Raw genomic sequence first — 17,959 nt, 5'->3', positions numbered from 1 at the left:
GTTTTTTGTGGTGGCCGTTCAGAAGAATCAGGAAAACGTTGTACCAGTTCGTTGTTGTAAGCATCACAAACTCTCTTGGCCTTTCGATTTGTTTCTCGTAATATGATGTCACACATCTCGGGAGTCATGATTGACTTGAATAGCTCTTTTGCTGTATACAGGTTGCTGATTGCTGCAGGGCCACCTCTTTGTCGTAGGACATTACGAGATTTTGTTTGTGCATTTGGCAGTGGATCACTACACCATTGAGTTTTATCCTTAGCAGTCCAAATGTCGCCTGCACTTTGAGGCACGGACTCATCCTGAACACTTTCGTCTGAGTCGTATTCTTTTTCCTGCACTATGACCATTTCTTGTTCAATGTCTGAATCTTCTTCAGTAACATCCACTTGTGGTACATAGTTTTCATCATCAGATGCAACATATGGTTCTTCCTCATGCTCAGAATCAGATTCTTCTAGCATTCACATTATTTCGTCAGACGTAAATCTGTAAATATGAAAAAATGAAAAATAAATAATTTTCCGAAATACTACACAATACTACATTATTGGCTTTTCACAAAATGATGCTAACCTGCAAACACGTTTACTTGGATTATGGCGGAAACTAGATCCAGCATCACTATCACTCATGATGACTTGGTAGATGAATTTTGGCTTAGTAATTTAGTTCAGTACACGTGGCAAGTAGAATGAAACTCGATTCTAAAGTGCAGATAAAAAAGTAAATTATTTCTAGTGATAATTATTTATAAATGTCATTTATATATTATGTAATCCGTATACGGTTTCAGAATTTTCATTCCATCTTTGACTGTTTTTTCGACCAATAGGAAAATTGTAACGGAGCCACCATCTTTATTTTGTGCTTAATATAAGTAAAACATCGTAAAACAATATGTAGATACTAATTATTATCCATTTTTCATATAAAAATCATACCTATAGTGATAAGTTTCATACAAAATATATGTAAGCCAAGTCCAGGCTCAAAGACAATTTCTGACTGTTCTGTCCCCACATAAGGCGAATGAAGGTATAACTGGCTGTTAGATGCTGTGAGACTTTCCTACCTTCGTATCCAAGAAATTGAAGACTTCACAAGCCAAGAAATGTGTGTGCTCACAGCAATGAGATTAACAGCAAAATGGCTACTGAGAGGACGGAGGCAGGAAGAGAAGTAGAAGCCACTCCCAGTTTGAATCAACTTAATTGACAGCAACATAAGTGAGCAGTAACAACACTGGCCAATAGATATCAGCATAACATTTGTAGCTGAATGAACTTTAGTTTCTGAAACCAAGTAAAGGAGAAAGTCTTCCCACAGTGGAGGTATATATGAAGGTACAATTGTACCTCTGCAGCCTGTTAACGTTGTAAAATTATGCAGCGTGACGAAGGTTTAAAAAAAAAAAATGGGCAGAACTCACACATGTAAATAAGGCTGAATTCAGATTTCTGCATGTAATAGTCCGTATACAGAATGCAATGTCTGGGCTGTCATGAAAAAGGCGCCAATGATTGGCAGAAAATGGTCTAAATTGGTCCAAAATCTGTAGTGTCTGGACACCATCATAGGGTGGTCTCTTAGTCTTAACGGAACTGGTGACACAACACACACAGGAAGACCCTTTTTTACAATAGAATGTATTTATTCTCTTCTACAGGTAGACTTCTCTCCAGCCTTGGTCGCACGGATAATATTGGAGCGGTTTCTTCAGGATCAGGATGAAGTCATGCGTAAGTCTTCATCTCTCCAGTTGAATTTAATTAAAAAATACACGGTCATATTATTTTTATCCAACTAGCTCTATATTATAGTCCATCATTTATACTACTTTTAGGTGGACCATAGATATTATAAAAGGACCTGCTTTCTTTCTATTTTTTCTAGTAGTAGCAGCGCCTCCCTTTGGCCGTTTCTGGTAGGACAGCTCAGCACTAAATAGACCAAAGCTGTAATACTAGACACAGCCTGTTGCCCAGAAGGGAGCTGTTTCTGAACCTATACATTTTTTTTTTTTAATTTTTGGGGGAAAATCAAACATTAGTGACCTCCTGGGACGTACAGTATAAGATCTGACAACATCAGTCTGACCTGTGCTAGTAAAGAGAATTTACCGTAACTCTTTTGACATGAACAAATTAAACCTAAATTACAAAATAAAAAACATACTAAACCAATCCTCAGACCCATATATTCTCTAAAAGTACCCCTGGCACGCTCGCAATATGTCAGTAAGCACTTTAGATATTCTGATACCTTCATTCAATTTTATGTATTTTTTTTTTTTTAATATTAAAAAGTCATAAATTGATATTAGTGGCTAAAAGTGATGCCCCACACCTCTCAAAAATAAAAGTTTAAGATGTGCAAATGTAAGATATGCTTTTGCATGCCATTTAAGCCTATGTATGTATCTTCTGAAAATCACCAGAATTGGAGAGGCCAAAAATCTGTTTTTAACCAGGACATTTTGAAGAGAACCCGACATAAGTACAAGCTACAAACCTTGAGCGGGATGTATCCGAGTCCGGCTCCCGCACTATAACCTCTATATTCTACTCTGAAGGGTGGCTGGGGAGAAGTGGACTAGTGCTTGTTGCTTCTCCTCATCCGGTTATCTTGAGTGATAAATCTCTTTCTATAAACTCGTAGGAAGAAATTTGTCACTTCAGCTAGAAGTCTTCCTCTTGGACTAGTCAATCGTGTCTCTGGCCACCTTTCAACTTTTATTTTTCTCCAAATGACTGCAGTGTTCCACAGTAGAATATAGATGTTTTTGTTTTTTTTAAATTCACAAGCCGGTCTCTGATTCATGCTGCCCATGTGTCACGGCGGTAACTCGCACGCCTCCTCAGCACTGCCTTATTCACCATGGTCGCCGTGCGGCTTCCCCTTGTGTCAGGCCGTCTCGCTGAGTTTGCGTTTTGCAGCACTTTTCAATACTGCTGCATCAGCATGTAATTTCCATTTGGCCATAGGGGGCTTGGCTGGTCTCTACAGGAATTTAACTCTGCTGTGTCCTGCAGAGATTAGGTTCCCTGGCCTATCCCATGCCAGCAGGATCTATATTAGGCAGCTCCTTCCACCACTCTTTGCCCGAATGTTGGTTCCTAATTAGTTAGTCTGCTTATGTCCTATTTATATGTTTGTTTGTATTGATTCTCCTATTATTGACCCGGCTTGAATACCCGTCCTGTCTGAGCTCTCCACTCCTGACCTCGGCTTCGTACTCTGATCTTGTTCTGCCTACCCTGACCTCGGACCGTCTGTCCACGCTTCTGTCTTGCCCTCCGGTCAGCTGCTGCAGTCCCGAGGACTGCCCTTGAATGGTACCTGGTGTCTATCAGCAGTCCACCCTTCATCACCATCACAGACCCTAGTGAAGGCCCGGTAGACACTTAGTCACACCCCTCCAGGGTAAGCCTGGCCCGTGGCGCAGTGGGTCCACACCCACCAGCGTTACAATGTTAAATGTGACAATTTATTGGGTTTACATTCCTGCAAGCAGAGCAACCTGATGATTACAGCTGTTGTAATGTGCTGTGGATGGTCATATCCATCTTCTCGTAACTTTGTGACAAACAAGTATCTTTCCTATATAACAAATGCGTTAAAGCTTACAAGCAGATATTTATGCACAGAAACGATGTAAAAGTAAGCCAGCAAGATGTGCAAAGTTCATATATGCAATAATTCTCTACACCAACAATAGTTTGTGCTCTCAAAGCCCTGAGTCCATGCGAAATGTTACGGTCATCGACAAATGTGCTACTATTACTACCAAATTTTTCCTGTTTTGTTGGGAGCACTCCACTTAGCATCTATACATACCGGCTCGGACTGGCACACGGGGTAACAGGTGGATACTCTGGTTGGCCCCTCTGCAGGAGTAAGTCACTTTCTCATGAGCAGTTTTTGGCCCAATACATTTGATTCACTATGTACAGAGAATAGCAGCATCTCCTCATTCATTCAACAAACTACCTACAGTTGAAACCAGAAGTTTACATACACTGTATAAAAAGACACCTATGCATGTTTTTCTCAATATCTGACATGAAATCAGAATAAACCTTTCCGGTTTTAGGTCAATTAGGATTACAATAATTTTAAATATTTGCCAAATTCCAGAATAATGAGAGAGAGAGAATGTTTTAAGGCATTTTTATTACTTACTGCAAAGTCAAAAGTTTACATACACTAAGATTACTATGCCTTTAAACCATTCTGGACTGCCCATATGATGATGTCATGTGTTTGGAAGCTTCTGATTTTTTGGCAACATCTGAGTTAAAGACACACTTGTGGATCTATTTTAATGCACACCTGAAACACACTGCTTATTTGTGTAGCATCGTGGGAAAGTCTAAAGAAATCAGCCAAGATATCAGGAAGAGAATTGTGGACTTGCAAAAGTCTGGCTCATCCTTGACTCCTACAATTATCCTCCTTGTGGAGTGTGTCAATGACTGCCTTCTGGACACCTGTCAAGTCAGCAGTCTTCCCCATGAGTGTGGAGCCTACTGAAACAGCCTTAAGACCCCGTCTTACATAGCGAGATCGCTAGCGAGATCGCTGCTGTGTCACGGTTTTGGTGACGCAACAGCGACCTCACCAGCGATGTCGCTATGTGTGACACTTTGCAACGATCAGGCCCCTGCTGTGAGGTCGCTGATCGCTGCAAAGTGTCCTGGACCATTTTTTGGTCGTTGCTCTCCCGCTGGTCAGCACACATCACTGTGTGTGACCAGCGGGAGCAGCGATCAGGCTGGTAACCATGATAAACATTGGGTTCCTAGGGGCACGCGCGCACTTAGTAACCCTCTGTTTATCATGGTTACGAGCATGCTAAAGTGAGCGGTAACCTCCCGCTCACTGTAGCAGAGTGGTAACCATGATAAACAGCGGGTTACTAGGAGCGCGTGTGCCCCTAGTAACCCGATGTTTACCATAGTTACCAGCATGCTCCTGCTTCAGCAGGCTGGTAACCAGGAGCAGGACATCGTGGAAAGATTCTTTCCACGATGTCGCTGCTCCCCTGATCGTTGGTGAGCCTGCCTGTTTGACAGCTCACCAGCGACCACATAGCGACGCAGCAACGATCCCTGACAGGTTGTATCGTTGTCGGGATCGTTGCAGCGTTGCTAAGTGTGACGGGGCCTTAAGGGACCTTTTTAAATGCTTAGGAAGCCTTTGCAGGTGTCTTTTGTTAATTATTCGAATGTACTGAGATAATGACTTTTGTGTTTTCATTGGCTGTAAGCCATAATCATCAACATTAACAGAAATAAACACTTGAAATAGATTACTCTGTTTGTAATGACTCTATATAATAAACGAGTTTCACTTTTTGGATTGAAGAACTGAAATAAATTAACTTTTTGATGATATTCTAATTTAGTGAGAAGCACCTATACCTCACTTGTCTAATTCCACAGTTGCATATGTTAACGAAATGGCAAAACCTAAAAAATGTGAGATTATTTATGTATTTTCCATCCCTATATACAAACTAGTATATTCTGTTAACTATAGCCATTTAATTTATTTTGCTTATTTTACTTGCTCATATAGCGCCATTAATTCCCCAGCGCTTTACAGACATTACCATGACTGTCCCCATAGGGGCTCACAATCTGCATCCCTTATCAGTATGTCTTTGGAGTGTGGGAGGAAACCGGAGGAACCCACGCAAACACGGGGAGAACATCCTTTCAGATGTTGGCCGTGATGGGGTTGGATCCCAAGACTTCAGCATTTAAATTCAGATGGATTTAATACAGGCGCCTTTTTGTAACCATATTATGGATGCAAAACCAAAACTTCTCATGGTTCCTCAGAACTGGAGTTGAGGGACCATAACTCTGACTTCTGATGAACTGTGATTGCTACACAAGCCAAAAAAAGAACTGTTATGCCCATCTGAAAGCGGCCAAATGTGATTTTATTTCTGGAGCTAGTTAAAAAATGACTGTTTATGACAACCGTCATTTCTGACTGATGGAAATCTGTTCCGTCTGTCAGAAATGTATTAGACGTTCTTCTCTAGTAATCATCTTTATGGCTATAACTGTAGCATGTAATAGCAATCGCTGCAGACGTAATCTGTATATTTTACACTAAAGATCAGGGATGGACTGTGTAAGATTTAAAAAAAATTCTTGATGTGTTTGGTGCACCTTTTAATGCTGTATAATGGCGGTGGTATAGCTCTGGGTTGTGGAGTCAATAAATGGCCTCATCGGGTGCGGAAAAGTAATTATTTGAATAATTGCAATCTTTTCACTCCTTTTCTGTATGAAAAAAACCTCCCCTTCACATGTGACAGTCAAAAGAATTGATAGAACCATTTGGGTTCAAAATGGCGTCTTATGAATTCAGTCTAGACTACATCACTAAAAAAAAAAATTAATGGTAGATAGCGGTGGCTGGATTGTTCATATATTTGATATTCATTTATATAACATTTACTGGCACTACATTTTTTTAACTCATAAATTTGGAAAGATTCACCCAGCTGTGCAACCTCTGTGCATATGGTATCCTAGGGCAGGGTTCCCCAACTCCGGTCCTCAAGGCCCACCAACAGGTCATGTTTTCAGGATTTCCTTAGTATTGCACAGGTGATGTAACTATTGCCTGTGCTGATGCTGGAATTATCACCTGTGCAATACTAAGGAAATCCTGAAAACATGACCTGTTGGTGGGCCTTGAGGACTGGAGTTGGGGAACCCTGTCCTAGGGGATATGGATGTCGTAGAGGTGAGTGTGCTGATCAAGATGCACTTGTATAAGCCAGGCCATCCCAACAATCTCCTACTCCCAGTTTAACCTGAATGAGCTCATATTTCTGTCCAGCGGTTACACTGATGCCTCCACCCTGTGCCAGTTATTGCACTTGTTGCTCATCAGTTATAGAATACAATTTAAAAGTATCACTCTCACCCCCGGAGCTCCCTGCAGTGCTACACCTCCACGTATCTCCTCCATCAAGTGTTACAAACTCCAAAATCTGATTGTCCTATCTCCAAGATTTGTCTTATGCTGCACTGTCCCTGAACCATAAAGTTTTTTTTTCCCAATATCCATCTACAGATTTATTTATGCCCTAAAGCACCTTCAAAATTGCAAAATATGTTGTTACAATATAAATTAATTTAATTGTTGTTATAATTAGAGGGGTGTTCCCAGAATTACAATTTCCCCTCTATTCAGAGGAGTGCTGTACCCGGCTGTTTCCATCAGTACAGAGCCCTTATGTTACAGACCACTTCAGCCACTACTTGCTATAATGGCAGCTAAGCATCTCCTATAGGGTAGGAGCTTAAATATAGACAAACACTAAACACCTATCTTATGGATAGATGATAAGATTGTGGAAGCATCTTTTTAACCCTTTTTTACTCACTGCTAAATTTTATGGTCAAGAGGGTGTGGATCGCAGGGTAATAATGCAGAGTAGCCTAAAGACACGCCCCAGAGGATCCTATGAGCTACGCCTCCTTGACCATAAAAGGTAGCACCAAATGAAAAAGGCCCATATGTCTGGATCAATGGTGGATTTAAATAAAAAAACAAAACAAACAGAGTACTCAATACAGCAACGGGAATAAAATAAGAACAAGGACTGACCACTTTAACGTAGTCACTAGTGATGAGCGAGTATGTTCTGTTAACCCTTTCGGCAAGCATGCTCGGGTGCTCGCTGAGTATTTTCAGCGTGCTCGGGTGTTATGTTTGACTCACTCTGTGTGCATGATTTGCAACTGTTTGACAGCTTTAATACAATGTAAGGAATATCTAAGAAATAGACATTCCTCACATGTATTAAAGCTGTCAAGCAGTCGCAAATCATGCACACGGGAGTGACTCAAACATAACACCTGAGCACGCTGAAGATACTGGGAAAACACCTGAGCATGCTCTTAAATCTCGAGTAACGAGCATGCTCGCTCATCACTAGTAGTCACATGTCTTTAAATTAAATAGGAATGGTGCTATATCTGGAAAAAAACTATTTTTTTTTTATTTCGGATGGCACCTTAATTATACAATTCTATAATTTTTTTTTATTGCTTACACCTTTTATGTGCTGACGTGGTAATCCATTACACATGAAAGATTATTTTGTTATTTTATGCATGCGTTTTGCCTCTATTTTCTTTGTAGTGTGAATCCTTCTATATCCTATAGCCCCCACTACTGAGTATATATAATTATTTCTCCTTCCATAACCCAACAATCTGCCCATCACCACAAATAAAACCTCTTCACCATTAAACGCCTTTGTTCTGCTTGTGAATTCTTAGCTTGCGCTGTTGTCCTTCCGCCCTGGAATCCTCCTCCCGCACAGTAACACCGGGGCTCGGCGAGAGGGTAGGAGGAAATACTCTGCTGCTACTAATAATAATAAAAAAATATATATATATAAAACGGGAAGAGATGAAAAGAGCTGCGCTTCAGGAGGAGGTTCAAACTTAAATTAATTTGCCACTGAAAAAATACATTTTGTTATTTTCTCCGTGTCAACTGCATGATTAAAACTGGCTGTTAAGTGAGCTCAGGGGATCTTCTCGTAAAAGATTTATGAGTAATGTTCAGTGCAATATTCAAAGTGAGCCATGAATATCAGGGTAATTGCTCTCTCTGCTGCTTCTTTTACTAGGCACGAGTTTGTCAACTACGCCATAAATATTTGCCTAGTCTGGTGAAAAAAAAAAAAAAGAGAAGAAGACTACAGTTCCGTCGCCTGCATTTTTTATTACCTGGTGTTATGTTTACCTTTTCAGTCCCGCCTTTAGGCACATAGGTAATCTAACAATAAAGAAGGAAGGCAGCAAATAATTCTTGGTGGCTTTCATCGTTGTCATTTTTTTTTTTCTTCCTTTCTATAATTCTGCTCGCTTTTTAGAGCTCCATTGTGCGCGCTATACCATGCACACTTAAACCCGGCTCGCCGGCACAGTACATCAGTAGGATCACTGTGCTTAGCACTTTGCTTTTTATAGGCTGCTAAATTCTGCTTTTGTATCAAGATTTAGGAGGAAGATGTTTTGTTTTTTTATTTTTTTTATTTAATTTTTTTTTTTTTATCTACTTTTTTTTCACAGTTTTTAGCAAACATATTCAAGCAAAATTTAGTGTTTTATTCCCAAATAAATCCTGTCGAACTTATATAAAGCTTGTAATAGAGATTAGTACTCAGTATATTTCTTTGGAAATAAAAGAGCTGACTTTTTGGTTTTGCACAATTGTTATATTATGTTTACATTATACTATTATATCATTCTAATATATATATATATATCTATATATATATCTATATATATATATATCTATATATATATATATCTATATATATATATCTATATATATATATATATCTCAATCATTATATTACTACTATAATATGATTATATATATATATATATAGTATATTATTATTATATATATATAATGAAAAAGGATGGATATATATATATATATATATACTATTATATTGCTATTATATTGCACATTATTGCTGTTCTATTTTTACGTACAGGTGTTTTTTTTTCCACTTTGCCTTAAAAAATATTTTAATTAATGCACCTACATATTTTTCGGGTGACTTCCAGCAGTTTAATCCTAGCGCGTTTTGCATTCTTTTTTTTTTTTTTAAAGGACCTGGAAATGTAACATTTTATGCCCAGCATGCTGAAACGCGCCGACGCTTTGTGAGCAAATCACATGATGTCAGAACAGCACGGCTTTAGATTTAATCAAGAAAGAGATTAAAGTGAATGTGTCTCCACTCCCTCCCTCCCTCCTTCGCCACAAGTCTGCCGCAGCATAGCCATTTGTCAACGTCAGGCCGTCTGATTGCTTTGGACCTACTTCTATCCGACTCCCGTCAGCCAGCACAAGGGCAAAGCAGGCAGATTAGCCTGTATCATACCCAGTAAAGCAAAATTCATTGAGTGGGGTAATTGTAAAGTTAATAGACTGACCGTCTATTAATATATTTCTTTTTCTATTATCCTTTTATTTTTTGTATATATTTTTCCCCTTCGGATCTTGTCTAGAAGTATCAATCTTTTTTACACTTAATTTGCTTTCTCTTGAGTTACTTTTGATCTTTCGGGTGATAACATAAAATATGTTTTCTAGTTCAGATAGTGATAGCTGTGCATCATGGTGAGCGGATCAGGGCATTGATCGGGGTTTTATCACTTTTGCTTAATATTACATAAAAGTAATATCATTTGTTTGTAGACTGAAAGTAGCAGCAAGCACTGAAGAACACATTACACTTCTATTCTGTTACTTTTTTTTCTTTCTTTTTTTCTTACATATAGGTAATCTTACTATGCTTGGATGTCTCCTGCGGAATGCTAACCTTTTTTTCCTTTTTTTTTTTCCTTCATTAATCAGACTGTTTGTACTAAAGTGTATTCCTATCTTGTACTTTTATGGTGTATCCTCAAGATATGCCATAAATGTATAGTAGATGTGGGTCCCACCAACGGGACCTGCATATATTTTGATACACACAAATTGCCATAGGTAAATGAAGGCCCCTAACTAAAGGCCCTAATAAAACGTAACTTTTAATTCATATTATTAAATAATGTAAGGACCCTAATTATTAAAGATACATTGCCTATATCCTATCACATTTAAATGTTATCCTCCCTACCTAGCACATCCTTTCTCAAATTAGTTAGGTACTAGCCTCCCCAACATGTTTGTCTTGCTAGGTATTGGAAGGACCCAATGTACTACGACAGGAAAAGGGGGGAAGCCCAGCAACTAGGGAAAGGGAGAGTGGAGACCCCTAGGCAGATCTAACACCACCCTGACTACCCTATCATCCCTAAATAGGTTCCACACCTATCGCCGAGCAGGATACCTTAGCCCTGGCTGTCCCTAGAGCTAGGCCCTAGGTAGGGAGGGGGAGGAGTGAGCACTAGTCAGCCCCACTGCTACTAAAGACAAACAAGGGAAACAGACAAGGGGATACACTTAGCTTTTTGAAGACACCAGAGAGGTCATGACTACAATCTACAAAGGAACTCCAAGAAGAATCTAGTTGACTGCTAGAACTCCAGACCTGAACAGGGTAATATACTTCTATCACCAGCGATTCTCTGGAGAAACTCAGCATATTTAAAGATCCAACAAGGGTGTGTTAATTAGCAGCAGAAGGTGGAGATCACCGCTGGGTCCTAGTAAGGGAGGGATGATGAAAGGATAAAGAAGGTGTCTGCAAGGCCAAGCGCAGCGAACTTCTACAGCCGGATCTCGAATGACTGTCTGTCAAACCTGATACATCCATGACAGTTTCACCACAAAAGCGTCATCAGGGGGGACTGAGGCTATAATGTGATAGGATCTAGACCAGTGTTTCCCAAACCCCATCCTCACGGCCCCCCACAGGTCATGTTTTCAGGATCTCCTTCGTATTACACAGGTGATTGAAGTATCATCAAGGCATCTGGAATTCTCTCACCTGTGCAATACTAAGGAGATCCTGAAAACATGACCTGTGGGGGCCGTGAGGATGAGGTTTGGGAAACACTGATCTAGACAATGTATCAGACAGATCGCCTAAATAAAAGCATTAACACTTTATCAAAAATCAGGAGATACCTGTTTGAAGGCAGCTTCCTTGATAGCACTATGTGTTTTTTAATATTTAGGGTCCTTCCGTTATTTAATAATATGGATTAAAAGTTAAGATTTATTAGGGCATTTAGTTAGGGGCATTTATTTGCCTATAGTGATGTGTGTGTATAGTATTATAACCCTTTGGTGACCCCTAAACTGTATTGTTTTCTGCATCTATTTCAAGAACGAACCCCCTAACACTTTCCGCTGTCAATGGAGAGATGGTTGGAAATTTTCCTTCATCTGTATAGAAATTCCGACCAGCTCACCAAGGAAAACAGTGCACAACAAGCCTGCTTTCTCGATATAGATGCCATTTGCATTGGTAGAACCTACTGTGCCGCTGAGTCACTACTCATGGACAAGCCGTGAGATAGGGTAGTCAGGTGGTCCGAGGTCAGATACCAGGAGCGCTCGTAGTACAGATGGGCAACACAAAGGCGTGGTCAAGTAACAGTCCGGGGTCAAATCAGGAGGGTACGTCAAGGTAACGGGAAACTGATAGTCAGAGGCAAAGTCCGGGTCAGGTATCTGAGGTCCGAGAGCATCAAGAGCAAAAGGGATAACACACATGAAAAGCCAAGGTCCGGCAACAAGATCAGAATATCAGACACAGAGCAAAGCTACAGCTGACAATGGTCTGCTCATAGATAGCCAGCTAAATAGCTAGCAAATTAACACAAAATGGGATACACTTGGAAGAACACCTGCAGGTTAGACCAGACTGAGCAGCAGGGCTATCAATCAAAATGCTGACAGCCCAGCACACCCCTCTCCGATTGGATGACTGGGCTGTCACTCACAATATTGACAGTCCAGCAGACTCCAGATCCTATTGTCACGGGTGTGTCAGAAGTGACAGACAGTTGCCCTGCAGTTGGCTGCAGGAGATCTCTATGTTTGGCATTACAGACATCTTCTTAGAGGCTGTCTTCAGGACCCAGCGGCTACCTTCCTCTGGCTGATTAACACCCGGGTCTGGGTGTATAAATACCTGCTGTGTTCCAGAGGGAGGTGCCGGCGATATTCATTACTCCTTGTGAAAGCTTTAGCAAGAGCAGTACTTCGTCCTCTCTGGAGCTTGAGGCTGTGTGCGCATATGTCTGGAGTTCGTCTAAAGCTAAGCAATTCCCCCCTGTTTGTCTACCCCTGTTGTCTATAGTGTTTAGTGGAGATCGACTAGTGCTCATATCCTCCCTTCCCTAGCCTTAGCCATACGCCAGGGAAAGACAGGGCGAGGCACGCGTGCAGCAATTGGTGAACAGACAATATAGGGTCGTTAGGGGAGACAGGGTGACACTAGACCAGCCTAGGAGGTCACCACCCCCCCCTTTCCTTAGAGTCTGGACTCCCTTTTCCCTTTGTGTTGCATTAAGTCTTTCCCACACCTTGCGTGACATATATAGGGCGGCAGAGCTGTCACTCAGTGTCCCTAGGCCACAGTGAATGGTGAAACCTTGACACCTACATCTTCTATACATTTATGGCCTATCTGGTACAAGATGAGAGTACCCCTTTAACGATCCTCCAGCCCCTACAAACACAAACAATTTGTATGCCAGTCTTAATTGCAGAGTATCCTGGAATAAAATGCTACAAATGTATTAGGATTCATAGGCCTCTTGATAAATTTTAGACTTTGTCTGCTTTGAGCATGTGTACATTTTCACTATAATTTGTGCCAGTCCCTGGAGTAAGGAGTCAGGTGGGAGGCCCCACTCATTAAGCTCCGCCCAATTTAAAATAATAGCTATGAATGGTATAGATATTAAACTAAAAATTGATAACACAAAAGAGATATGCTCCAAAATCTGACTTTCTTTGATTCTATGTTTGACCGATCACATTCCTCGAGCCATTCACCAGAATAGGTCACATCTTCTTATCTCCTTAACTACAGCTGCACTTACCAATGTCTGACGCATAGAATATCAATGAAGCAATATTGCAATATTGTCTAAATACCAGTTTTAATGGTTAAAATATTTTTCACCCTTTAGTAAAACTGTGACATGTTACCAATGAATATCTCGAATACTGTAGAATATATCTTTAATGCAGCCATCCTATTGGCATCATCATCATCATCTTCTGACTTTGTGAAAACAAACCGCTTAGTTACACCCAACATTGACACCCCCAGAGCTCGGGCCTCGGATAATAAAAGCCCAATAATATCCTTCCACATTCTCACCATTTCAATAATTTCTATTCCAACTTCTGCACAGATTTCTAATAATAATTAAACACAATGCAATTAAAATGATGAATGTCTTTCCTTTCAGTGCTTGCTCAGCAATGTGTAGACCGTATCTGTCCCAATTATGGAGCTGCTAAAAGCAGAAGTGGCAGCAGAGGCCGTATTTCCAGGAGTTTAGTTTCAGCACCCAGCTTTAGTATTTCTCTCCCTAGAGATGACATTTGCTGCTTACTTTACACTTTGGTCTTTTTTAGGTTGATGAGCCCTCATGTGCCCTTCTGTTATGTTATACTCCTTCTCCCTCAATTAATGATTTCTTTGTAAGAGCAAAAAGTGTGTGTGTATGTATATATACACTGCTCAAAAAAATAAAGGGAACACTCAAATAACACATCCTAGATCTGAATGAATGAAATATTCTCATTGAATACTTTGTTCTGTACAAAGTTGAATGTGCTGACAACAACATCACACAAAAAGCATCAATGGAAATCAAATGTATTAACCAATGGAGGCCTGGATTTGGAGTCACCCCCAAAATTAAAGTGGAAAAACACACTACAGGCTGATCCAACTTTGATGTAATGTCCTTAAAACAAGTCAAAATGAGGCTCAGTATTGTGTGTGGCCTCCACGTGCCTGTATGACCTCCCTACAAAGCCTGGGCATGCTCCTGATGAGGTTGCGGATGGTCTCCTGTGGGATCTCCTCCCAGACCTGGACTAAAGCATCCACCAACTCCTGGACAGTCTGTGGTGCAACGTGACGTTGGTGGATGGAGCGAGACATGATATCCCAGATGTGCTCAATCGGATTCAGGTCTGGGGAACAGGCGGGCCAGTTCATAGCTTCAATGCCTTCATCTTGCAGGAACTGCTGACACACTCCAGCCACATGAGGTCTGGCATTGTCCTGCATTAGGAGGAACCCAGGGCCAACCGCACCAGCATATGGTCTCACAAGGGGTCTGAGGATCTCATCTCGGTACCTAATGGCAGTCAGGCTACCTCTGGTGAGCACATGGAGGGCTGTGCGGCCCTCCAAAGAAATGCCACCCCACACCATTACTGACCCACTGTCAAACCGGTCATGCTGAAGGATGTTGCAGGCAGCAGATCGCTCTCCACGGCATCTCCACACTGTCACGTCTGTCACATGTGCTCAGTGTGAACCTACTTTCATCTGTGAAGAGCACAGGGTGCCAGTGGCGACTTTGCCAATCCTGGTGTTCTGTGGCAAATGCCAAGCGTCCTGCACGGTGTTGGGCTGTGAGCACAACCCCCATCTGTGGACGTTGGGCCCTCATACCGCCCACATGGAGTTGGTTTCTAACCGTTTGTGCAGACACATGCACATTTGTGGCCTGCTGGGTGTCATTTTGCAGGGCTCTGGCAGTGGTCCTCCTGTTCCTCCTTGCACAAAGACGGAGGTAGCGGTCCTGCTGCTGGGTTGTTGCCCTCCTACGGCCCCCTCCACGTCTCCTGGTGTACTGGCTTGTCTCCTGGTAGCGGCTCCAGCCTCTGGACACTACGCTGTCAGACACAGCAAACCTTCTTGCCACAGCTCGCATTGATGTGCCATCCTGGATGAGCTGCACTACCTGAGCAACTTCTGTGGGTTGTAGAGTCCATCTCATGCTACCACGAGTGTGAAAGCACAACCAACATTCAAAAGTGACCAAAACATCAGCCAGAAAGCATTGGTACTGAGATGTGGTCTGTGGTCCCCACCTGCAGAACCACTCCTTTATTGAGTGGGTCTTGATAATTGCCAATAATTTCCATCTATTGTCTATTCCATTTGCACAACAGCATGTGAAATTGATTGTCAATCAGTGTTGCTTCCTAAGTGGACAGTTTGATTTCACAGAAGTTTGATTTACTTGGAATTATATTCTGTTGTTTAAGTGTTCCCTTTATTTTTTGAGCAGTATATATATATATACTTGTTGTTGTCTTTTATACTGATAACAAGTTCAACACCTGTCTGCAACCTCAAACAGTCACAGTCCAAACTCCACTATGGTGAAGACCAAAGAGCTGTCGAAGGACACCAGAAACAAAATTATAGCCCTGCACCAGGCTGGGAAGACTGAATCTGCAATAGGCAAGCAGCTTGGTGTGAAAAAATCAGCTGTGGGAGCAATAATTAGAAAATGGAAGACCTACAAGACCACTGATAATCTCCCTCGATCTGGGACTCCACACAAGATCTCACCACGTGGGGTCAAAATGATCTTAAGAACAGTGAGCAAAAATCCCAGAACCACACGGGGGGACCTAGTGAATGACCTGCAGAGAGCTGGGACCGACGTTACACAGACTACCATCAGTAACACACTACGCTGCCAGAGACTCAGATCCTGCAGTGCCAGACGTGTCCCCCTGCTTAAGCCATTACATGTCCGGGCCCGTCTGAAGTTTGCTAGAGAGCATTTGGATGATCCAGAAGAGTATTGAGAGAATGTCATATGGTCAGATGAAACCAAAGTTGAACTGTTTGGTAGAAACACAACTCTGCTTGTTTGGAGGAGAAAGAATGCTGAGTTGCATACAAACAACACCATACCTTCTGTGAAGCATGGGGGTGGCAACATCATGCTTTGGGGCAGTTTCTCTGCCAAGGGACCATGTACATGAAAGAATGAATGGGGCCATGTATCGTGAGATTTTGAGTGCAAGCCTCCTTCCATCAGCAAGGGCATTGAAGATGAAATGTGGCTGGGTCTTTCAGCATGACAATGATCCCAAGCACACCGCCAGAGCAACGAAGGAGTGGCTTCGTAAGAAGCATTTCAAGGTCCTGGAGTGGCCTAGCCAGTCTCCAGATCTAAACCCTATAGAAAACCTTTGGAGGGAGTTGAAAGTCCGTGTTGCCCAGCGACAGCCCTAAAACATCACTGCCCTAGAGGAGATCTGCATGGAGGAATGGGCCAACATACCAGCAACAGTGTGTGCCAACCTTGTGAAGACTTACAGAAAACGTTTGACCTCTGTCATTGCCAAAAAAGGATATATAACAAAATATTGAGATGAACTTTTGTAATTGACCAAATACTTATTTTCCACCAAAATTTGAAAAAAAATTATTTCCAAATCAGACAATGTGATTTTCAGGATTTGTTTTCTCATTTTGTCTCTCATAGTTGAGGTCTAACTATGATGTCAATTACAGGCCTCTCTCATCTTTTTAAGTGGGAGAATGTGCAGAAAAATGGTGGCTGACTAAATACTTTTTTTCCCCACTGTGTGTGTGTGTGTGTGTGTGTGTGTGTGTGTGTGTGTGTGTGTGTGTGTGTATATATATGTATATATATATATATATAATATTATGGATAAAATAATTGGGACGTCTACACATTACACCTATAGTAGTAATGTGTAGTAATATGATAATGTGAGTAATATGATATGTGTAATATAGCAATATGTGTAGTAATATGACCCTCCATTCTAGATTTGTAGGCATTTATATGGAGATGGTACTTTGCAGCTATAACAGCTTCCACTCTTCCGGGAAGGCTTTCTATAGAATTTTGTAGGTGACTTTGGTTTAAGAGGTAAGGTTGCTCCTTGTGGAGAGTGACATACAAGCTCTGGCATGCCAAGGTAAGGAAACTTATTCGCCGTGCAATTCTCCTCTGGGAAATTTAATATGAAAATTGCCTTTTCAGAGAGAAAGAGGACTTGAACTCTATAGCGCCACCTATTGGAAACAGCAATCCTACAAGTCACAATCAACCCTTTAACGAGTCTTGCAATATGACTTAGGATAAAAGCCAAATCAGAATCTCAATTAGCAGACACGGTGTTTCGGGCTGTTGCCCCTCGTCAGTGCAAAGTATGATATCTGATTTGGCTAGATGAGAGGCTCTGGACTGAGGTCTAAGGGGTAACGTTTATCCTTGTGTAGAGTGACATAACGGCTCTGGCATGCCAAAGTAAGGAGGCTTATTCGCCGTGCGATGCTCCTCTGGGAAATTTAATATGCAAATTGCCTCTTCAGATAGGGAGAGGACTTGAACTCTATAGTGCCACCTGTTGGAAGCGGCAATCCTACAAGTCACAATCGACCCTTTAACGAGTCTTGCAATATGACTTT

General features: G+C 41.4%; 1 protein-coding gene across 4 annotated transcripts in view; it reads left to right on the top strand.

Annotated features, from left to right (window-relative positions):
• The window catches only part of CDIN1 (CDAN1 interacting nuclease 1), a 545,783-nt gene that overhangs the window by 128,703 nt on the left and 399,121 nt on the right, over positions 1 to 17,959 (top strand). For all 4 annotated transcript variants that reach the window (XM_073637559.1, XM_073637557.1, XM_073637560.1 and 1 more), the window contains one exon: positions 1,670 to 1,742. In XM_073637559.1, the coding sequence (XP_073493660.1) occupies positions 1,670 to 1,742 (73 nt within the window). The remainder of the gene's footprint in view (positions 1 to 1,669; positions 1,743 to 17,959) is intronic.

This window comes from Phyllobates terribilis, unplaced genomic scaffold (assembly GCF_046119375.1).
Source record: "Phyllobates terribilis strain yellow unplaced genomic scaffold, ASM4611937v1 Scaffold_7__3_contigs__length_470593459, whole genome shotgun sequence".
Taxonomy (NCBI): Eukaryota; Metazoa; Chordata; class Amphibia; order Anura; family Dendrobatidae; genus Phyllobates; species Phyllobates terribilis.
This window is presented reverse-complemented; position numbering and strand designations above follow the sequence as displayed.